Raw genomic sequence first — 23882 nt, 5'->3', positions numbered from 1 at the left:
ATATTCGATGATTACATTTCTCTAAAACAGGTTATAGGCTAAATGTGCACCACCAAGTCAGAACAGTAAACAAAATTAAGAGGGGTAAATAGACCAAATTATTAGGGTGAGGCACATGGGCTACTAACATCTTACTACACAACATACACTTAGTATTACTTTCTTAGCTACAGTATACATCTCTCCCTGGCATATTATATAATTTATGCAGCAGCATACAAGACATTTTTGGACTCACCTTGTTGTGTTGTGCTCACTTCAACAGGCAGGTGGCGCGGCGGTCCTTCGTGGACAAGTTTTGTCATCAAAGAAAGAGGCCGGATTTACAATTCCGAGTTGGATGACCGTTCAAAACGTATTTTCCCAGTCGGAGCTCGTTTATTCCCAACTTCCCAGTTGTCTTGATCTCAAGTTTTCGTAGTTCCGAGTTAACAGTTGTTTTAAGTGCGGCACAAATCATGCTTCATTGACAGCATGGGGCGGCAGGTAGCTTAGTGATTAAGAGCGTTGTGCCAGTAATCGAAAGGTCGCTGGTTCTAATCCCCGAGCCGACTAGGTGAAATATCTGTCGGTGCCCTTGAGCAAGGCACTTAGCCCTAATTGCTCCCGTAAGTTGCTCTGGATAAGAGCGTCTGCTAAATGACGTAAATGTAATGTTGAATGTTTATCATTTTAAACTTGGAAAAGAGCCCCTTAATCCCAGATTTGGGACCACACAGCCACTCCACTGAATAGCAGGCTAGTGATTGCTTTGCAATGCTTGCAGTTAGCCACGGTCACCGATTCCTTCCAAACCACTCATTGTTGAATTTGCGATTTCCAACTTGTTGTGTAATGTTTATGTCCAATGGCCGATGAGCACCGATAGGTTTTATCCATAATTTCTCTTCATTATTTCTCTTCATATTACAAGGATTAAAAAGGATTTGCCAGTAGATTGTCGACTTGATTCATGATGATGGCTAAGATTTTGAAAGTATGATGTGACATGATCAGTCCAATCAAAGCTACTGTACACATAATAATAATATGGCATTTAGCAGACACTTTTATCCAAAGCGACTTACAGTCATGTGTGCATAAATTTTTACGTATGGGTGGTCCCGGGATCGAACCCACTACCCTGGCGTTACAAGCGCCATGCTCTACCAATTGAGCTACAGAGGACCACATATAACGTGATTTGACCTCATTTAATCTGTGGCCAATGACCTTGAGCCTTCTTAGAAGGGCACTTCTAATGTAACTATATGGCAGGACCCAAAGGGCTTGAATTTTCGAGGTCTACCCTTAGACTTGGCAGTGACGTAGTGTCCCCATGAGTGACAGAACACTGAGCCAATCACGGAGCCATCACTGGCCTGCCCCACAAGCACCATAGAAAGCGCTGAGCTTGGCTGAAACACCTGCATTTTGGAGCTGCCTTACTCAAGAAAACAAAAAAGAGACCATGTTTGTATGCGGTTTTATTAACTCAATGATATATATATATATATATTTACATTGTTTGCAAACTGATATGTGACACGTATTAATGCCAAAATAACATGCAAAACAGGTATGTTAATTTCCCCGTTTCCCATTTTGTATCACAAAGTGTAATGGATTTATACTATAGTACATATTAGGGCGGTAATGCAACATATTGGATGCCAACCGCCGTTAAACTCCACCGAAGAAGAATGCGTATTTTACCAAGGTGAGAAACATGTGGGCTGCCAGTGTTAGAACATATCACGTTTTTTAGATGGTTTCTTCTACTCCTGTCCTACATTCGAATAGGTCCACTGGCGCGAGTCGACTGAATGTTTACAATGAACGGGAATGCGCACGTTTCATGCGTAAGATCCGGGCTCGAGGAAGGATGAATGTAATTCAAAGATGGCGGCGGAGGGAGGAGGGAAGGAGATGAACGAAATTAAAACTCAGTTCACTACTCGGGAAGGCGTCTATAAACTCCTCACTCACTCCGAATATAGCCGCCCCAACAGGGTGCCTTTCAATTCCCAGGGTTCGAACCCCGTCAAAGTTTCCTTCGCCAACGTCAATGACCAGTCTGGTAACGGCGACAGAATCTGTTTCAATGTGGGCCGGGAGCTGTACTTCTACATCTACAAAGGCGTTCGAAAGGTAGCTAAACATTATGCTAACAGTCATATTTATCATTTGTGTCTTAACTGATGACAACAGGTCAGTGTTGTCCAGTTTACCTGGTTTATGACTAATGCACAGTAACGGTACTGTGTCCTAGCTAGCACCACCACACCAGTCTAAGTAAGTGTTGTGGTATGCACCGCTAGCTAGCCAGCAGACTGGCTAACTCTAATCTGACTGTCAGTTAGGCTGTAACATCTATCAACGGACCATGCTGGACATTTGACTAGAATCTCAATATTGTCAATGAATGTATGCTCGTGAAATCAGAGGTGTGACCTCCACTGTATTTCCATTTCATTGCTTGGGTGATGACGTAGATATAGTGCACAGATGCACTTCCCCTGTTGTGACCTAGGCAAGCTAACTAGGCTACGCAAAGTATTGAGGTGTGAAGTTATCTACACTAAATCACTCCTTACACAACAATTGTGGAGTCAACAAGGTATTGTTGTGAAATTAATTTGCACAATAACTTGCAAATTCACTTGTATATAAGGATGTTATATGACCGACCACTTCAATCAAAACTGCATACAGAATTTCCAGTGCATGGTTTTGCATTGCAAAGTACCTCAACTTCTCCACGGAATTAAGCGCAGATTAGTTTTTGAAATGAACCCCCGACTCCTTCGAGTCGCTATGTGTCGATACTTTAAAAACGTTGATTCTTAAACCTTTACGTGTATCTGTGTTTTCCCTCTGTTGCGTGCCTTTATTTGTTTGCTGAAATCTTACTTTTTAATAAAACGTGAATCAAATACAACCACCGACTGTTTCCTCTTTGCTGTTCCTCGAAGACGGCAACTCGGCGCGAATGCGCATGTGCCAATTGAATGTCAACAAGGAAACAGGCGGTGGTTGTATTTGATTTAACGTTTTATTAAAAAGTATTGATTTCAGCAAACCAAGGCACACAACAACCGAGGACAAACATAGGAACATGGTAAGGGTTTAATAATTTACATTTTTAAAGTATCGACGCATAGCGAGAAGGAGGGTCATTTAAAAACCTCATGGAGGAGTTTAGGTACTTGGCAAGGTTTTGCATTGACTTTGATGTGTTGAAACTGATGGTCAAGTAGGAAGTGCTTCTTAGAGTTCATTCAGAGAGAGAGGCAGCTTAGTGAGTGAGTCGCTCTGTAGTTGTGGACATGACAGGTTGATAATGCAGCACTACAGGTGCTTGATCCTTATTTCCTCAGTGTGGCATAGCAGAACCAATCTATAGTCATCTATTTCTCCCAAGTGTGTAAACAGATCTAAATATCTACATATTCACTCAGACCCTACAGGTGCATAACTACCAAAGCTTGTACTTTTCTGACATTAACTAGGTAGGATTTACTATATGCCTATGGTTGGAATAGGCCTATGCAAAAACAGTTGAGCAGACTGGAGACATGTTACACAGGAGAAATGGCCTTCTAACCACTACGAATCTTTCCACTCCGCCGATGGCGTAAACCATTAACCAGTGTGACTGTTGACTGTTGTAGTGCTAGTTAACTGTGCCCATGGGGCATTTTGAATAAAACACAAACCTAAGAGGCTAGAGTTGCATGCCCTGGTTTTATTGACCAAAAACTGTTTTTTGGTTTGGACGCAGCAAGGTTATCTGTGGCAAGTCTTGTTGCTTTAACCTTGTTTTGAGTTCACTTTTCCTGCAGGGCTTCTGGATAGAACTTCTGTTCATAACAGTCAGCAGCAGAAATCCCCCTGAGACACTGTTCATTGTCATGTAGGCCTAATATCAGTCTTTGATGCCCTTTGATTTTAACACTTGATTGTACTGTAATGCTCATAAAAAAACCTATCGACTTCAAAGACTGTGTAATAGACCCAGTCGCCATTTGAAAAAAACTTTTGTTTGGTGTCATGTTCGAAGAATTCGGTGGCTTAATGAGCACACTACTCATGTCTTTCACTGCTTTTGCATGCCACCATTGATGCTTTGATCAAAACATGCATCATTGAAAAAGGTTACTGCTCAAATCTGAACTTTTTTTTGTATGTTTATCTTTCAGGCGGCTGACCTGAGCAAACCTATCGACAAGAGGATCTACAAAGGAACACAGCCCACATGTCATGACTTCAACCACCTCACGGCCACGGCGGAGAGCGTCTCCCTGCTGGTGGGTTTCTCGGCAGGCCAGGTGCAGCTCATCGACCCAATCAAGAAGGAGACCAGCAAGCTCTTCAATGAGGAAGTAAGTCGGGAAGGAAAGTCTAAAAAAAAGAAGACAAGTGTAATGCCACATAAAGCTGTGATTGAATTTGAAGTTGAGATGGAAATGTAATTTTGTAACTACCCTCAAATGTTATGTTTTTGACATATAACGCAATGAATGCCATTGTTGCTTACAATTGAAATGTAACATTTTGTTTCTTCTCTCCCAAACCGCTTTCCCCAGAGACTAATAGACAAATCCAGAGTGACTTGTGTAAAATGGGTGCCAGGCTCAGAGAGTCTGTTCCTAGTCGCTCATTCCAGTGGAAACATGTACTTGTACAACTTGGAGCACACGTGTGGCACCACGGTTCCTCACTACCAGTTGCTCAAACAGGGCGAGAACTACTCAGTGCACACGTGTAAGAGCAAGTCCACGCGCAACCCCTTGCTCAAATGGACGGTGGGCGAGGGAGCGCTTAACGAGTTTTCCTTCTCACCCGACGGGAAGTTCCTGGCGTGCGTGAGCCAGGACGGCTTCCTTCGGGTCTTCAACTTTGATGCGGTGGAGCTGCACGGGACCATGAAAAGCTACTTTGGGGGTCTGCTGTGCGTGTGCTGGAGTCCAGACGGAAAGTACATTGTTGCGGGGGGCGAGGATGATCTGGTGACCGTGTGGTCGTTTGTGGACTGCCGGGTTATTGCACGCGGTCACGGACACAAGTCGTGGGTGAGCGTGGTGGCGTTTGACCACTACACAACCAGCGTGGAGGATGCAGACCCTATGGAGTTCAGCGGCAGCGACGAGGACTTCCAGGACCAGATCCACTTTGGTCGCGACCGGGCCAACAGCTCGCAGTCCCAACTCTCTAAGCGCAACTCCACAGACAGTCGGCCGGTACAGGTCACATACAGGTTTGGCTCAGTGGGCCAGGACACTCAACTCTGCTTGTGGGACCTCACAGAAGATATCCTTTTCCCCCACCTCCCGCTTTCCCGGACAAGAACGCACACCAATGTGATGAATGCTACCAGCCCCCCAGTGGGAGGGGACGTGTCTGTGGGAGGTGGGGTAGGTGGTGGCATAGTGAATAATGTGAGTAATAACCCTAGCACCAACGGCACCAACACCCCTGATAACCCCCTCCCTACTCCCCTGCCACGCTCCAACAGCTTACCACATTCTGCAGCTACGACCGCCAACAGCAAGAGCAGCGTCATGGACAACGCCATCGCCACAGGCGCAAGCAAATTCGCCACGCTCTCCGTTCACGATCGCAAAGAGCGGCACCACGAGAAGGACCACAAACGGAACCACAGCATGGGCCACATTAGCAGCAAGAGCAGTGACAAGCTCAACATACTCACCAAAACCAAAACAGACCCTGCAAAGACACTGGGGACGCTGCTCTGTCCCCGCATGGAAGACATACCCTTACTAGAGCCCCTTATCTGCAAAAAAATAGCACATGAGAGACTGACTGTCTTAATATTTCTTGAAGACTGTATAGTGACAGCTTGTCAGGAGGGATTTATTTGCACATGGGCAAGGCCTGGCAAAGTGGTAAGTTATTTTTGAATGGAAATGGAGTTCTGCTAAATTCCTGTGTATTTCTCTTTGTAGTCTCAAAACATAGTTGTTTGGGCAATGCAAGGATCCATTTAGAAACTTTAGTATTATTGTGGACATTTTAGACAGCATTGTGAGGTGTACAACATTACCTACTGTAGATGAGTATGGGCATCTCTTACACTTGCAGTATGTCACATCTCAAACTGTCTGTATGTACACTCACCTATGTATTTATTTGGACAGTGAAGCTAAAACGTTTAATTTAGCTCTATACTCAACATTTTGGATTTGAGATTACATTTTTTATGAGGCAACAGTACAGAATTGCACTTTTTATTTGAGGGTATTTTCATACTTATCTATTTTACCGTTTAGAAATTAAAGCATTTATGTATCTAGTCCCCCGAATTTTAAGGTGTCATAAGTATTTGGACAAATTCACTGATAATGTATTGAAATTAGTCAAAAGTGTAGTAGTTGGTCCCATATTCCTAGCATGCAATGACTCCATCAAGCTTGTGACTCTACAAAATGGTTGGATGCATTTGTAGTTTGTTTTGGATTTTGTTTGCCTAATAGAAATTAATGGTAAAAAAGGTATTGTCATTTTTGAGTCCGTTTTATTGTAAATAAGAATATCATGTTTCTGAACACTTCTACATTAATATTGATGATACCATGATTATGGATAATCATGAATAAATTGTGAATAATGATGAGTGAGAAAGTTGGAGGCATAAATGTCATACCCCCCAAAAATGCTAACCTCCCCTGTAATTGGCAATGGTGAGAGGTGAGCATGTTTTGGGGGCATGATCTTTGTGCATCTAACTTAATCACTTGTCATTATTCACGATTCATTCATGATTATCTGTAATCATTGTAGCATCCATATTAATGTAGAAGTGTTCAGAACATATTCAATTCTTATTTACAGTAAGTGACTCCAAAATGACACACATTATTTACCATTCATTTCTATTGGGCACAACATAATCTGAAACACAACCAAAACAAACTGCAAATGCATCCAACAAGTTTTTTAAATTCATGCTTGATGTAGTCACTGCGTTCTAGGAATATGTCACCAAATACTAAACTAGACTAAATTTAAGTGAATTTGTCTAAATACTTATGACACCTTAAAATGGGTGGACTGGATACATGAAGTGCATTCATTTCTAAATTGTAAAACTAATATGAAAATACCCTCAAATAAAAGGTGACAATCTGTACTGTAGCCTCATATAAAACTTTTGATCTCAAATCCAAAATGCTGTATAGAGCCAAATGAAACGTTTTAGCTTCACTGTCCAAATAAATCAACAGGGGAGTGGTTTGTGTTCATCTGCCACCCCATGCAAAGCCCATACAGTTTCAAAGATATCAATAATGGTAAGAATCTCGTATGTCATGTACATTCAAGTCACCTGGTGGATAAGTAAGTACACTTAGGTAGCCCTCCGTATCAGTGGAAAGAAGACATTGATCCCAATTGAGTATGTTTGTGTGCATCGGCTCCATATTAAAATACCCATATTAGAGCATTACCATCCCACAAGGCACCGCAGCATAAACAAGCAAGTCATCTGTACACTCACCCACAACACTCTCAGATTCTTTATGAGAGGACCTCTGTATTTGCCAAACAGCTTTATACGTTAATGCATTACATTCACTGCGTCATCCACTAGCTAACTGCTGTGCACGGGCCATTTGAAGGCAGGAAGATGGGTGTGCTGAATTTGATGCTTTGTGAACTTTCCCCAATGCAAATCTCCTTTTTCTTTCCAGGGTTTATTGTCATCCCAAAACCAAGCCAGCTCTCCCAGTGGAACTGTAGTATAGCCCACACTATTTCTGCTGCTAAGAAACCTGCATCACAGAGATGTATTGTCACCAGAGCCTGGTGCTGCTTTTCACCCCGCAAAGCACTGCAAGTTTTTTATTTATTTTATTTTTTCCTTTTGGTTATCATACACATGGCCTAGATGGTGGAAGTATTCAAATACAGAAATGGAAAGGGTGTGGTGCAATTTTGGACAGTGGCACTAATGTCCTTTCTGGAATTTCTTTTAATGTTTTTAATTATTTGTCTTCTCTCGCTCTCATATACGCTAGACTGTTTTTCTGGACTTGGAGCTTGGCATAGTTGGATGAAACCATTCATATTATGCTTGTTTAAAAGGATAGTTCACCCAACAACTTTTATCATTCCTATTTCTTACCTTGCAAGTGGTCCATGGGCCAGGAGTCGCTGTCACAGGCTGAAGACAATATGAATGACACAAAAACAGTGGTGTTCCATAGTGCCCACCATCCATTGTCTACAAATTGCACACCAAAATCATGTCCTTCAGCTACATTAGCCTTTATGATTTGGAATATGTGCGGTGTCAAAGGGTACTACAGTTGCTAAAGACAATGTTCTTGACCTACCTACGCACTATTACATATTTTGGTGTGGCTAGTCTTCCGTTCAGAAGGCGGTCTCGGTCATCGTAGGTGTGGTTTTTGCAGTCAGTCCAGGCTCAGACTGCATTCAAGGTAAGAAAAAGATGAACGGAAATGAAATTAGGGTGAACTATCCCTTTAAGACCAAGAATGTGGGCATCTAAGGATTTGCTTTCATCCAAATTCATCACAAGTCTTTTTATTATACTGAACAAAAATATAAACGCAACATGTAAAGTGTTGGTCCCATGTTTCATGAGCTGAAATAAAAGATCCCAGAAATTTTCCATATGCACAAAAAGCTTCTTTCTCTCAAATGTTGTGCACAAATTTGTTTACATCCCTGTTGGTGAGCATTTCTCTTTGCTGAGATAATCCATCCACCTGACAGGTGTGGCATATCAAGAAGCTGATTAAACAGCATTATCTTTACACAGGTGCACCTTGTGCTTGGGACAATAAAAGGCCACTTTAAAATGTGCAGTTTTGTCACACAATGCCACAGATATCTCGAGGGAGCGTGCAATTTGCATGTTGACTGCAGGAATGTCCACCAGAGCTGTTGCAAGACAATTTAATGTTAATTTCTCTTCCATAAGCCGCCTCCAATGTCGTTTTAGAGAATTTGGCAGTACATCCAACCGGCCTCAGAACCGCAGACCATGTGTAACCACACCAGCCCAGGACCTCTACATCCGGCTTCTTCACCTGCAGGATCGTCTGAGACGCCACCCGGATAGCTGATTGATTGAACTGTGGATTTGCACAACCGAAGGATTTCTGCACAAACTGTCAGAAACCGTCTCAGGGAAGCACATTTGCGTGCTCGTTGTCCTCACCAGGGTCTTGACTGCAGTTTGGCGTCATAACCAACTTCAGTGGGCAAATGCTCACTTTCGATGGCTATTGGCATGCTGGAGAAGTGTGCTCTTCACAGATTAATCCCGGTTTCAACTGTACCGGGCAGATGGCAGACAGCGTGTATGGTGTCGTGTGAGCAAGCGGTTTGCTGATGTCAATGTTGTGAAAAGCGTGCCCCATGGTGAGGTTATGGTATGGGCAGGCATAAGCTACAGTCAACGAACACAATTGCATTATATCTATGGCAATCTGAATGCACAGAGATACCGTGACGATGCCATTTATATGCAGCCATCACATGTTTCAGCATAATAATGCACGGCCCCATGTCGCAAGGATCTGTACACAATTCCTGGAAGCTGAAATTGTCCCAGTTCTTCCATGGCCTGCATACTCACCAGACATGTCACCCATTGAGTATATTTTCGTATGCTCTGGATCGTCGTGTCCGACAGCGTGTTCCAGTTCCCGCCAATATCCAGCAACTTCCCACAGCCATTGAAGAGGAGTGGGACAACTTTCCACAGGCCACAATCAACAAGCCTGATCAACTCTATGTGAAGGAGATCTCGCGCTGCATGAAGCAAATGGTAGTCACACCAGATACTGACTGGTTTTCTGATCCATGCCCCTACCTAAAAAAATATATCTGTGACCAACAGATACATATCTGTATTGCCAGTCGTGAAATCCATAGATTAGGGCCTAATGAATTTATTTAAATTGAGTGATTTCCTTAAATCTTTTTTTAAATACAGTGAGGGAAAAAAGTATTTGATCCCCTGCTGATTTTGTACGTTTGCTCACTGACAAAGAAATGATCAGTCTATAATTTTAATGGTAGGTTTATTTGAACAGTGAAAGACAGAATAACAACAACAAAAATCCAGAAAAACGCATGTCAAAAATGTTATAAATTGATTTGCATTTTAATGAGGGAAATAAGTATTTGACACCCTCTCAATCAGAAAGATTTCTGGCTCCCAGGTGTCTTTTATACAGGTAACGAACTGAGATTAGGAGCACACGCTTAAAGGGAGTGCTCCTAATCTCAGTTTGTTACCTGTATAAAAGACACCTGTCCACAGAAGCAATCAATCAATCAGATTCCAAACTCTCTCACCATGGCCAAGACCAAAGAGCTCTCCAAGGATGTCAGGGACAAGATTGTAGACCTACACAAGGCTGGAATGGGCTACAAGACCATCGCCAAGCAGCTTGGTGAGAAGGTGACAACAGTTGGTGCGATTATTCGCAAATGGAAGAAACACAAAATAACTGTCAATCTCCCTCGGCCTGGGGCTCCATGCAAGATCTCACCTCGTGGAGTTGCAATGATCATGAGAACGGTGAGGAATCAGCCCAGAACTACACGGGAGGATCTTGTCAATGATCTCAAGGCAGTTGGGACCATAGTCACCAAGAAAACAATTGGTAACACACTACGCCGTGAAGGACTGAAATCCTGCAGTGCCCGCATGGTCCCCCTGCTCAAGAAAGCACACATACAGGCCCGTCTGAAGTTTGCCAATGAACATCTGAATGATTCAGAAGAGAATTGGGTGAAAGTGTTGTGGTCAGATGAGACCAAAATGGAGCTCTTTGCCATCAACTCAACTCGCCGTGTTTGGAGGAGGAGGAATGCTGCCTATGACCCCAAGAACACCATCCCCACCGTCAAACATGGAGGTGGAAACATTATGCTTTTGGGGTGTTTTTCTGCTAAGGGGACAGGACAACTTCACTGCATCAAAGGGACGATGGACGGGGCCATGTACCGTCAAATCTTGGGTGAGAACCTCCTTCCCTCAGCCAGGGCATTGAAAATGGGTCGTGGATGGGTATTCCAGCATGACAATGACCCAAAACACACGGCCAAGGCAACAAAGGAGTGGCTCAAGAAGAAGCACATTAAGGTCCTGGAGTGGCCTAGCCAGTCTCCAGACCTTAATCCCATAGAAAATCTGTGGAGGGAGCTGAAGGTTCGAGTTGCCAAAGCGTCATCCTCAAAACCTTAATGACTTGGAGAAGATCTGCAAAGAGGAGTGGGACAAAATCCCTCCTGAGATGTGTGCAAACCTGGTGGCCAACTACAAGAAACGTCTGACCTCTGTGATTGCCAACAAGGGTTTTGCCACCAAGTACTAAGTCATGTTTTGCAGAGGGGTCAAATACTTATTTCCCTCATTAAAATGCAAATTAATTTATAACATTTTTGACATGAGTTTTTTCTGGATTTTTTTGTTGTTATTCTGTCTCTCACTGTTCAAATAAACCTACCATTAAAATTATAGACTGATCATGTCTTTGTCAGTGGGCAAACGTACAAAATCAGCAGGGGATCAAATACTTTTTTCCCTCACTGTATCTATATATCTCTTTTATATCTATTTTTGTTCAGTGTAGAATCTCCTCTTTTGAGAACTATGCACTGATTTAGTTAGTTTTGTTTGTTTTGTAACTACTAGAACGGAACAAAATGCGGAGAGGTTGGAGGATGGCCTTGATGCACATCCTCTGTCTTAACCTTAACCAGTAAAGCTGGATGCTGCAATCATTATCTTTTAAGGAAAACTGTTTGCACTTACATTTATTTATTAGAGGAAGATGGCTTTACATTTTGGGTGTGCAAGAAGAACTCTGACAGCTATCAGGTGGAGAAGTTATTAACCTTTATCTATTGAGCATTTACTGCTCTGTATCATATGTATAATATTGTAATTAAGTGATTTGATTGGGGCAAAAGCAAATTATCATTACTCTAGTGGAAGTTTGATCATTTAAGGAATTAGGGATATTTCTAAAGCAGAAAAAATATTCATAATAATATTAAAATAATCTTGAATATGCAGGTTTGTTTTCTCTTGTACAAAATTCATCCAGTTGTACACTATATATACAAAAGTATGTGGGCACCCCTTCAAATTACTGGATCACGCTATTTCAGCCACACCCGTTGCTGACAAATTGAGCACACAGCCATGCAATCTCCATAGACAAACATTGGCAATAGAATGGCCTTACTGAAGAGCTCCGTGACTTTCAACGTTGGACCGTCATAGGATGCCACTTTCCAATTAGTCAGTTAGTCAAATTTCTGCCCTGCTAGAGCTGCCCCGGTCAACTGTAAGCGCTGTTATTGTGAAGTGGAAACGTCTAGGAGCAACAACGGCCCAGCCGCGAAGTGGTAGGCCACACAAGCTCACAGAACGGGACCGCTGAAGCGCGTAGCGTGTAAAAATCGTCTGTCCGAGTGCCAACTGTAAAGTTTGGTGGAGGAGGAATAATGGTCTGGGGCAGTTTTTTATGGTCCGGGCTAGGCCCCTTAGTTCCAGTGAAAGGAAATCTTAACGGTACAGCATGCAATGACATTCTAGACGATTCTGTGCTTCCAACTTTGTGGCAACAGTTTGGGGAAGGCCCTTTCCTGTTTCAGCATGACAATGCCCCCGTGCACAAAGCGAGGTCCATACAGATGGCTTGAAGAGATCGGTGGGGAAGAACTTAACGGGCCTGCACAGAGCCCTGACCTCAACCCTAACGAACACCTTTGGGATTAATTGGAACGCCGACTGCGAGCCAGACCTAATCGCCCAACATCAGTGCCCAACCTATTGTGGCTGTGGAAGCAAGTCCCCGCAGCAATGTTCCAACATCTAGTGGAAAGCCTTCCCAGAAGAGTGGAGGCTGTTATAGCAGCAAAGGGGGGACCAACTCCATATTAATGCCCGTGATTTTGGAATTAGATGTTTGACGAGCAGGTGTCCACATACTTTTGGTCATGTAGTGTATTTTGATGTAGCATATTAAATGCTCTAATCTCCAGGAAGAAACACCAAAAGGAATCACAAAATGTGCAAAAGTCAGACAAAGGAGCTGTCAACTGCAAATATTATGAAGCTCTTACCGACAGCAACTCTATTCTATGTGCCACTGGGAACAAGTAGGTTTGAAGATAAAACACCTATTAAAAGTTGTTATTTATTTTATGACTACCAATCATTGTTAATGCCATGAAGTGTTAAGTGGCACTCCATGCTAACCAGAGAAGGAACGGATGGTGAAGTGAATGTATTTTTTGATTGTGGTTAACATTTTACATTTCACCCTTTATTCTTCATTAAAAAATTGAATATGATTCTATTACACTTGTGTTGTTGTTACTGATATTTGTTTGTGCAGATTGATTTTTATAAGTGCTTGGTGAAAGATTTAACATTTGTGTCGTAAAGGTAAGATAAACATGAAACATACACTTTCCCTTTGCTTGTTCCCATACAATAATGTTAGTGCTGGGATACGTATGTATATATAGTGCCTTCAGAAAGTATTGATACCCCTTGACTTATTCCACATTATGTTGTGTTACAGCCTGAATTCATAATCGGTTAAACTGATTTTGTTTCTCACCCATCTACACACAATACCCCATAATGACAAAGTGAAAATGTTTTCAGAAATGTTTGCAAATTAAATACAGAAATATCTCATTTACCTAAGTATTCACACCCGTGAGTCAATACTTTGTAGAAGCACCTTTGGCAGCGATTACAGCTGTGAGTCTTTCTGGGTAAGTGTCTTAAGAGCTTTCCACACCTGGATTGTGCAACATTTGCCCATTTATTATTTTCAAAATTCTTCAAACTCTGTCAAATTGGTTGTTGATCATTGCTAAACAACCATTTTCAGGTCTTGCCATAGATTCTTTAGTAGATTTAAGTCAAAACTGTAACTTGGCCTCAGGAACATTCACTGTCTTGGTAAGCAGCTCCAGTGTAGATTTGGCCTTGTGTTTTAGGTTATTGTCCTGCTGAAAGGTGAATTAATCTCCCAGTGTCTGGTGGAAAGCACACTGAACAAGGTTTTCCTCTAGGATTTTGCCTGTGCTTAGCTTCATTCCGGGGTTTTTTTATCCAGAAAAACTTCCCAGTCCTTAACGAGTACAAGCATACCCATAACATGATGCAGCCACCACTATGCTTGTAAATATGGAGAGTGGTACTCAGTTACGTGTTGGATTGGATTTGCTCCAAACATAACACTTTGTATTCTTGACAAAAAGTTAATTGCTTTGCCAAATTTTTTGCAGTATTACTTTAGTGCCTTGTTGCAAACAGGTTTTCTTTTTTTCTCAATATTTGTATTCTGTACAGGCGTCCTTCTTTTCACAGTCAATTAGGTTAGTATTGTGGAGTAACTACAATGTTGTTGATCCATCCTCAGTTTTCTATCACAGCCATTTAAACTCTAACTGTTTTAAAGTTACCATTGGGCTCAGCATGAAATCCCTGAGCAGTTTCCTTCCTCTCCGGCAACTGAGTTAGGAAGGACGCCTGTGTCTTTGTAGTGACTGGGTGTATTGATACACCATTCAAAGTGTAATGAATAACTTCACCATGCTCAAAGCGATATTCAATGTCTATTAATTTTTTTTTTACCCATCTACCAATAGGTGCCCTTCTTTGCGAGGCATTGGCAAACCTCCCTGGTCTTTGTGGTTGAATCTGAGGTTGAACCTGTGGATGAAATTCACTGATCGACTGAGGGAACTTACAGATAATTATACGTGTGGGATACAGAGATGAGGTAGTCATAAAAAATAAATAAAAAATTAAACACTTATTGCACACAGAGTGAGTCCATGCAACTTATGTGACTTGTTAAGCAAATGTTTACTCCTGAACTTCTTTAGGCTTGCCACAACAAAGAGGTGGAATACTTATTGACTCAAGACATTTCAGCTTAATTTTTTATTAATTTGTTAAAATTCCCCAAAACAGTATTCCACTTGGACATTATGGAGTATCGTGTGTAGGCCAGTGAAAAAAAAATCTAAAATTTGTATAATTTTTGTATTTAGGCTGTAAATGTGGAAAATAAAGGGGTGTGAATACTTTCTGAAGGCAATGTATGTACACTATATTTACAAAAGTATGTGGACACCCCTTCTAACTGTGAATTTCAGCTATTTCAGCCACACCCGTTGCTGACAAAAATCGAGCACACCGCCATGCAATCTCCATAGACAAACATTGGCAGTAGAATGGCCTTACTGAAGAGCTCAGTGACTTTCAACGTGGCACCTTTCCAACAAGTCAGTATGTCAAAAATCTGCACTGTTAGTGCTGCCCCGGTCAACTGTAAGTGCTGTTATTTTGAAGTAGAAACGTCTAGGAGTAACAACGGCTCAGCCACACAAGCTCACAGAACGGGACCACTGAGTGCTGAAGCACGTAGCGTGTAAAAATCACTTGTCCTCGGTTGCAACACTCACTAGAGTTCCAAACTGCCTCTGGAAGCAACGTTAGCACAAGAACTGTTCGTCGGGAGCTTCATGAAATGGCTTTCCTTGGCCGAGCAGCCGCACACAAGCCTAAGATCACCATGTGCAATGCCAGCAATGTTCCAACATCTAGTGGAAAGCCTTCCCAGAAGAGTGGAGGCTGTTATAGCAGCAAAGGGGGGACAAACTCCATATTAATGCCCATGATTTTGGAATGAGATGCTCGACGAGCAGGTGTCCACATAGTTTTGGTCATGTAGTGTGCCTCTGTCTAAAATGACTTAGAGACTGTCTGTCACAGCTTTGGAAAATCTTATGTTATATGACATCATTGAAAAAGGGAAAAACATTCACAGAACTTGTTACAAAATGTTGCGTTTTCAAAATACAGTATATACATTTTATACTCCTTTGGCAATGCAGTAGTATATTCTACAGATCTTTTGTAAAAAGGGTGATACTAAAGCACATTCTGAGAGTTTAAGGAGTTTGTTTCTTTTCTTTTGTAATTATTGTCATGCACGTGACTATTGCTTTGGAAGTCACAGTGGTCTAGGAAATCTGCAACTTTGATTTTATTATAAAGATGATATGCTCTGTGAGCAAAAAAGTGAATTTCCCAAAATCTAATTCGATCAAGCACTAGCATACACTATACTGTGCTGAATTAATGAACTAAAACCTACTCTTTCATCACTTGATTAAATATATCAGAGCTCGTCCTTGAATATCTGCGTTGCATGCGATTATAGTCAATAGCAACATTTTGAGCTAACTTATCAACAGCCGTTAACATGACACACCTAATTTAGTTAGGAAATGGATGGGTTATTAATGGTTAATAGGCAATATCCTCTCATTAGGCTAACACTGATGACAGAGTCAAATATACTTTGGGGATCATGTTGTATTTCATCTGCAGGAATTATGACTTGTACAAATTAACCCTGGTAATTATTGCTATGTGATATTCACCCTGTTTGCATTGCTCACCAGAAAGTAGCAGGCTTTGCAGAAGCTGAATAGCTTTGTTCAAACAATATTGTCTTAACATTTCAAACAAAGCAGATTAGAGTATGTACAGTAGCTACAGGTATGTTCTGTTAAACAGCAACAGTTCTTAAGAATTGGGGCTCTCAGTAGCCACCACGTTTCCTGTCCAAAGGAGGCATGTAGTAGGTCTTGAAAGCAGAGCGGTAGGACTCATCCCTTGGCTATTGGGAAAAGAGGAGACAAACAAAAAAAGGTTATTAACAGAAATATGAACAACACATGGGCGAGTCATGAGGCTGTATGTATCAAGGGTCTCAGAGTAGGAGTGCTGATCTAGGATAAGTGTTGCCTTTTAGATCATAATGCAGAAGATTACATGGACAGGGGGGACCTGATCCTAGATCAGCACTTATTTTCTAAGACGCTTGATACTTACAGCCTCAGATGTTCTGACATTAGGGTGGTCTTCCTTTATATCAGTGGTCACCAATCTTTTTTTAGTCGAGATCACTTTCTGTGTCAAAATGCAAGCTGATATCTACTGTTCCAGGGTTTTTTAACATTACGTAAGCCTATGCAACATTATCCTATTAAAAACAGTACTGTAGTAATGAGGTTTGTGCAGTAGACTATAGGCCCAAAACATTATCACCGCATATTGGCTTTGCTTGACTTGCCAACGCATTGCTGTTCTTCTCAGACCATAAAGAAAAAATATATACATATTTCATCATTTGAGGTAGGTTATATGATCACACCAGTAATTGATCAGTTGTTGTATTACTTGTGAGGCACAGCTGAGTGAGCATACATTTAAATACTTTGCTTTTTAAAATTTTACTGGGCTGATGGAGCCTGCATCTGATGGTCAGTCTCAGCGGAGGGAGAGGGCAGAAGACGGAGGGTCCGCCTCTCAACGTCCCTCCGCTCTCTCTTCCTCCGCTGACACTGACCAAAAAGGGACACTGTCTTCCAGCTGATGGCGAAACTCGAGTCGTACAGTATTATTTCTGCCTCATGCACAAATTCATGTTGTTACTCCTATGACCAGAGAAAGTGAAATATTCCTTGATATTAAAAAAAGACCCAAGCCTATCGATACACTTTCCTACTCATTAATTGCAGCTGGAGTGCTGGTTGTAGCGTGAGTGGAAGTAGGGAGAACGCACATTTTATGGCTTATAAAAGTGTTGAACAAAGTGTTGACAGTGCGGAGTAAAAACTTAAACATGAACTCACTCAGAAAAACAGCAGCTCTGCTGTATTCGTTGACAGTCTCTCTCTAGTCATGGTTTTAAACGTTTAGAAATCTCACAGTATCCATTTTGCTGTAGCTTTCATTTTTTTACATTGACATGTTAGTCATTTCACAGACGCTCTTATCCAGAGCGACTTACAGTAGTGAGTGCATACATGTTCATACTTTTTTCACATAATGGTCCCCCATGGGAATCGAACCTACAACCCTGGCGTTGCAAGCACCATGCTCTACCAACTGAGCCACATGGGACTTTCTTTTATGCCTGCAACGTTACTGCAGACACGGTAATCTGAGCCATCCGATTGGCCAGCGGTAGGCCTATAGTGCACTTGATTTGCTACCCCCGGGATGGCAGAATTTGTACCTTCAGACAAATGAAATGGTTCAAAATGGAGTTTTTTACAGAAATGTTTGGTGATCGACTTAGAATGCCTTGGAGATCGACCAGTCGATAGCGATCGACCGGTTGGTGACCACTGCTTTATATGATGTGCAATAAAGTAATGTTTGTACAGGACTTTTGTCGTAGGGAGGAAGTAGCCTTAGAGATGTCCTAAAATAGGGAGTAGCCGTAGGGATGTCCTAAAATGTACACCGTAATGGAGTGTGTTTACCTTAGCCAACCGCGAGTGGCACTTTTTTGACGTGATGGCTGGTAGGGGGGACCCACAGTGAGTGATAGTAAGAGCTGGCACTGTGGTAACAGGGTAGGTGATCTGGGGTGCAGGCACTACCACATTGAGCTTTGGTAATTCCACTAGATAATGTGGGGCGTTGCGTCTGATCCGAGGCTCTGCAACATGTTTTATGTTGTGCTGCAAAAAAAAATATATTAGGCCTTCATGAGACACTATCCACATAGTAGTAGGGCAAAGTGCATCGCAATTATGGCATATTTTGTCATTTTTCCAGTATGTAGCCTATTATTACATGTTATCCTAATCTTTGTAATGGGGTTTTCATTACTCATAAAATGTGATGTAGAGTCAACCTTTTGGAGCTATTTTTTTTACCTGCCTCCTGCCCTGTCTGGCCATGCGCCACAGGTGATCCACAGAGTTGGGGGTCCCACTGCTCTCTCCTCCCTCTACAGTCCCAATGGCCCTGTGCAGACTATCAGTTCTCCTCTCTGCCAGCCTGAGACAAGGACCCAAGAGGACAGGAGGAGGGAAGATAGCATTTACCATATGAAAAATGAAATACTGTATCTTTCACTACAATTTTAAGGCACAGTACAGTATGTCTGTATTTTCTATACAGTACAGTGTGTGCTTACCGTAGCTCTCTAAAATAGACGTGCTGTAGTGCCGCTCGTGAGCCAATGCGCTCCTCTGGGTCGTAGGCCAGCATCTGGTAGAGCAATGACAGACTGGGCGCAGAACAGTTTGGGATGAGCCGAGAGAGCCCGCTGCCCTTCCGTGGAGGGAAGTCAAAACGCATCGCCCTAGACCTGTCAACAATAATGTACAACACTGTCACTAAGGACAATGGTTTCCATTGAACATACTGTAAAGGCATTGGTCTCCATTACATGAGAAACGTATATAACGCAACCAAAGAAGGCAACGTACTGCCTGAATTTTTGAAGAAGACCGCTGTCAGGTGTACCCAAAACATCATGGATCTTGGTCACCTGATCCAACTCGTTGGTACCCGGAAACAGAGGGCTGAGACTGAAATATAAAAACATGATAATCTGTGATGCCATCAAGGCTACTTACACGACAGTATGTGTTCATGAATGTCTGGCTTTGACCGTAGAGGAATACATACATCACTGAGGCTATAACCAAATTATATAATACTACATCCTATTTAGTCGGCTTTTTGGGTATGCAAGGATGGGAAGTACATAAGCAGTATGTAGTTTGAGAATACGGTCACAGCCAATGACGAGAGAGGTACCTGATGATTTCGTAGAAAACACATCCTACACTCCACATGTCCATCTTGTGTGAGTAATAGCCGTCTGTGAGGAGGCACTCTGGGGCTCTGTACCAGCGGGTGGAGATGTACTCTGTATAGGGGGGCTTGGAGTGCAAACTCCTGCACGAGCCAAAGTCTCCTAGTTTGAGCACATCGTGCTATGGAAGCAACCAACCAAGTCATTGGTAACATATGGGAAATAATGAAACAGTAACAGTTCTTATTTACAAATCAGCAGGCAAGGTTTTCAGCATCATCAGGTTTTTTACTTACTTTGATTAGAATGTTCTCTGGCTTAACATCACGGTGGAAGATCCCATTGCTGTACGAAAATAACAAAAGAGTAAAACTGTAACTTTTAGGGGAAGCAAAACAATTACCCTTAACCCCCCTGTAGCCTATGCCACGCAACAGTGAAATGTCTGTAAGAAATGTAAACTGAAACTCTTGAGCGTGCCGTATTTAGCCTACTCTCTTGCTATCTCTCTCAGAATGACCTTCTTGATCCAAACCAGTCAGGTTTCAAGACTGGTCATTCAACTGAGACTGCTCTTCTCTGTGTCACGGAGGCTTTCCGCACTGCTAAAGCTAACTCTCTCTCCTCTGCTCTTGTCCTTCTAGACCTGTCTGCTGCCTTTGATTATGTACTATGAACCATCAGATCCCCCTCACCACCCTCTCCGAGTTGGGCATCTCCGGCGCGGCTCACTCTTGGATTGCGTCCTACCTGACCGGTCGCTCCTACCAAGTGGCGTGGCGAGAATCTGTCTCCGCACCACGTGCTCTCACCACTGGTGTCCCCCAAGGCTCAGTTCTAGGCCCTCTCCTATTCTCGCTATACACCAAGTCACTTGGCTCTGTCATATCCTCACATGGCCTCTCCTATCATTGCTACGCAGACGACACACAACTAATCTTCTCCTTTCCCCCTTCTGATAACCAGGTGGCGAATCGCATCTCTGCATGTCTGGCAGACATATCAGTGTGGATGACGGATCACCACCTCAAGCTGAACCTCGGCAAAACGGAGCTGCTCTTCCTCCCGGGGAAGGACTGCCCGTTCCATGATCTCGCCATCACCGTTGACAACTCCGTTGTGTCCTCCTCCCAGAGTGCGAAGAGCCTTGGCGTGACTCTGGACAACACCCTGTCGTTCTCCGCTAACATCAAGGCGGTGACCCGATCCTGTAGGTTCCTGCTCTACAACATTCGGAGAGTACGACCCTGCCTTACACAGGAAGCGGCACAGGTCCTAATCCAGGCACTTGTCATCTCCCGTCTGGATTACTGCAACTCGCTGTTGGCTGGGCTGCCTGCCTGTGCCACTAAACCCCTACAACTCATCCAGAATGCCGCAGCCCATCTGGTGTTCAACCTTCCCAAGTTCTCTCACGTCAACCCGCTCCTCCGCACACTCCACTGGCTTCCAGTTGAAGCTCGCATCTGCTACAAGACCATGGTGCTTGCCTGTGAGGGGAACGGCACCTCCGTACCTTCAGGCTCTGATCAGTCCCTACACCCAAACGAGGGCATTGCGTTCATCCACCTCTGGCCTGCTGGCCCCCCTACCTCTGCGGAAGCACAGTTCCCGCTCAGCCCAGTCAAAACTGTTCGCTGCTCTGGCACCTCAATGGTGCAACAAGCTCCCTCACGACGCCAGGACAGCGGAGTCACTCACCACCTTCCGGAGACACTTGAAACCCCACCTCTTTAAGGAATACCTGGGATAGGATAAAGTAATCCTTCTACCCCCCCTTACCCCACCCCAAAGAAAGAAAAAAAACATATTGTAAAATGGTTATCCCACTGGCTATAAGGTGAATGCACCAATTTGTAAGTCGCTCTGGATAAGAGCGTCTGCTAAATGACGTAAATGTAAATGCAAAAGTATTCTTTCATGGACAAGCTCCCATCCATATTTTCATTCTTACCTATGCATGTGATCGAGTGACTTGCAAAGTTGATACATGTAGAGTCTGATTTTACTTTCTGGCAAAGGTTGTTGCCTCCCTGCAAGTGAGACAAGTTAGCAATACACAAGATAACGGAATGTGAAATAGTCTTTGATGTACTGTAGTTACAGTTGTGGTAAAAGTTTCATGTCATTCACAGTAGCAGTTTTCCTGTGAGTCTGACCTCGTATGTACTCATAGATGTTCATCTCCATCAGCTCACATACCAAGGACAGGGTCCCTGATTCTTTGTCACTGTAACACATCGAATGAATCAGACAAAATTATCATGTTATTATTCAGTTCAGGCTTCACACATACAATGAAAAAGACTGTGACAAACATTGTACTCACAATATCAATTCATGCAGCTGAATGATGTTGGGGTGAGGGTTCAGTTTTTTCATGGCCTGGACTTCTCGCAGGTTGTTGGCCTGTTCAAGGCTGAGCAACAAGAAACAAAACACGTTATTATGTGTAACTGTATCTGTCTATTGTAGAGAACATGTCTCATGACTTATTTTCAAAGATACAGGCTTTAAAAAATCTGTGCACAAAACTTAAAGCAACATTGTCCCTTGCTGACCTCAACCTCACTTGGTCAGGGTATGTTGAAACCAATATACACATAATTGGTTGACACCCAGTAGGATAGGTAGGGGTGTCATGCTGCTGGCTCAAGTTTCAAGGCAAGGGTCCACGTACAAAGAGGATGCCATGCACCTGAAAGCAAGCAGCAGGCAGTACCATTATATACTTATGGGCAGCACACATGATAATTACCTGCTGAGTGACTGCTTCATCGTTTTACACGCATAATATTTCCCATCTTTCAGGCTTTGAGCCTTCACCACTTCTGAAAATGTCCCTTCTCCAATTTTCTTGATTATCTTGTAATCTGCATAACAACAAAATAGTTGAGAAAACACATGCAGCTCTCTATCTACAGTAGCTGTATCTAGCCAACGCTAGCTTACTGTACTAGCTTCCTAACGTTAGTAGCTAGCTAGCTAACGTTAGCTACTAGTACATTTTACATTTACATTTTAGTCATTTAGCAGACGCTCTCATCCAGAGCGACTTCCAGGAGCAATTAGGGTTAAGTGCCTTGCTCAAGGGCACATCGACAGATTTTTCACCTAGTCGGCTCGGGGATTAGAACCAGCGACCTTTCGGTTACAGGCACAACCTACCGTTAGTACAGGCAAGCAATTCGATCAACTTACTATCCATTCTTCAAGTGTTCACTGCATAGAAGTAAATTATCCATACTAGCTAGTCCTATATTTAAATAACACATTGCGTTATTTTCATGGCACAGTGTTGTCAAAGATGTATATAACTAATCTCATTGTTCTATCTGTGGTGTTGTTGTGGCAAGCATGCTAGCTAACTAAATAATCTAGCTCCAAGATTGAAAGGCTGGGGTAAAAATACACCTTGCTGCTCTCTAGCCTAGGCTAAGGAGGACATTTTTTATCTCTACTACTAGCTAGCCGTGTTAGCTGGGCCGTCACCTTGGTAACCAGGCACGCCTCACCCTCAACTCTGACCTAAAAGGTGGATGATTTGAAACAAGAAACTTGGCTCGTTCCAGTGGCTGGCTGGCTATCTATTTCTGACATTAGACTCACACTCAATGATGTATGCACACTTTTACTGTTATGGACGTCCAAATGCATTTCATATTTATTCTGCAAATAGTAGAACAATTGTGTTTTTGCTATTACAAAAGGTTTGCACTCATCAGTCGCTCGAGCAGAGAGAGATGGAGCCAAATTAATCAACGTTTTCAAAAAAATGCACAAATGAACAAAACATATATTTGATAAAACGTGGTGCATTTTCCTGTAAACATGTTGTTGGCTTGAATGCCATTTTGCAAAGCATTTATCTCACCTTTTTTCAAAAGAAGCTTGCTTAAAATGAGCTCAGATCTATTTCGTTTGTACGACGTTGTATTGTTGTATATGTCCATGAAGCTTTTCCAGTCGATACTAGGCGTTTTGTTTGCTTTGCGAATGCATGCTCTATTTTTCACACCAACAAGCCAATTTGTGTAATACATAATTATACGATAGCTGACGAAGAGAACGCATTGAATTTGTATCTTGAAACACTCCCTAGTAGCAGCTGGTGACCATCTCCTCGCAGCATCAACTAACAATATTCATCATTGCGTAATGTAAATCATTTTCGTCGGATGTCTGCGCATGCATGTGCACAAGTGTGTGTTTGTGTGCGCGAGAGTCTAC

General features: G+C 42.6%; 2 protein-coding genes across 4 annotated transcripts; one reads left to right on the top strand and one right to left on the bottom strand.

The window, feature by feature from the left end:
• The first annotated feature begins 1578 nt into the window (after nt 1–1578).
• Nucleotides 1579–8624, top strand: wdr20a (WD repeat domain 20a). Its single transcript, XM_041855584.2, has 4 exons — nt 1579–2130; nt 4182–4364; nt 4569–5888; nt 7692–8624. The coding sequence occupies exons 1-4, from the start codon at nt 1882–1884 to the stop codon at nt 7743–7745; spliced, it is 1806 nt and encodes a 601-aa protein (XP_041711518.1). The 5' UTR covers nt 1579–1881; the 3' UTR covers nt 7746–8624.
• A 7760-nt stretch (nt 8625–16384) lies between these two features.
• On the bottom strand, nt 16385–23859 carry LOC121545149 (MAPK/MAK/MRK overlapping kinase). 3 transcript variants are annotated; one of them, XM_041855585.1, is made up of 12 exons: nt 23527–23859; nt 22411–22525; nt 21982–22071; nt 21812–21882; nt 21607–21685; nt 19949–19997; nt 19655–19833; nt 19321–19422; nt 19026–19199; nt 18763–18886; nt 18364–18564; nt 16385–16709 (listed from the first exon to the last, which is right to left on the bottom strand). In XM_041855585.1, the coding sequence occupies exons 1-12, from the start codon at nt 23693–23695 to the stop codon at nt 16632–16634; spliced, it is 1431 nt and encodes a 476-aa protein (XP_041711519.1). In that variant the 5' UTR covers nt 23696–23859; the 3' UTR covers nt 16385–16631. The 3 variants fall into 3 exon arrangements, with proteins under 3 accessions (XP_041711519.1, XP_041711520.1, XP_041711522.1); XM_041855586.2 differs by lacking the exon at nt 23527–23859 and adding an exon at nt 22821–23137; XM_041855588.2 differs by lacking the exon at nt 23527–23859 and adding an exon at nt 22854–23137.
• Between the last annotated feature and the right edge of the window lie 23 nt (nt 23860–23882).

This window comes from Coregonus clupeaformis, chromosome 29, assembly GCF_020615455.1.
Source record: "Coregonus clupeaformis isolate EN_2021a chromosome 29, ASM2061545v1, whole genome shotgun sequence".
Classification (NCBI taxonomy): domain Eukaryota; kingdom Metazoa; phylum Chordata; class Actinopteri; order Salmoniformes; family Salmonidae; genus Coregonus; species Coregonus clupeaformis.
Note: the sequence above shows the minus strand (reverse complement) of the source record. Positions and strands in the feature narration are given on the sequence as shown.

Bases quoted from the DNA above. Each gene is read 5' to 3' on its own strand.
- wdr20a (XM_041855584.2), top strand. From the start codon at position 1,882: ATGGCGGCGGAGGGAGGAGGGAAGGAGATGAACGAAATTAAAACTCAG. The intron at 2,131-4,181 runs GTAGCTAAACAT...TTTATCTTTCAG, and splicing joins TCTACAAAGGCGTTCGAAAG to GCGGCTGACCTGAGCAAACC. The intron at 5,889-7,691 runs GTAAGTTATTTT...TTTTCTTTCCAG, and splicing joins GGGCAAGGCCTGGCAAAGTG to GGTTTATTGTCATCCCAAAA.
- LOC121545149 (XM_041855585.1), bottom strand. From the start codon at position 23,695: ATGTATTACACAAATTGGCTTGTTGGTGTGAAAAATAGAGCATGCATT. The intron at 22,072-22,410 runs GTAATTATCATG...CTTGTTGCTCAG, and splicing joins ATGAAGCAGTCACTCAGCAG to CCTTGAACAGGCCAACAACC. The intron at 16,710-18,363 runs GTAAACACACTC...TTTTCCCAATAG, and splicing joins GCCACTCGCGGTTGGCTAAG to CCAAGGGATGAGTCCTACCG.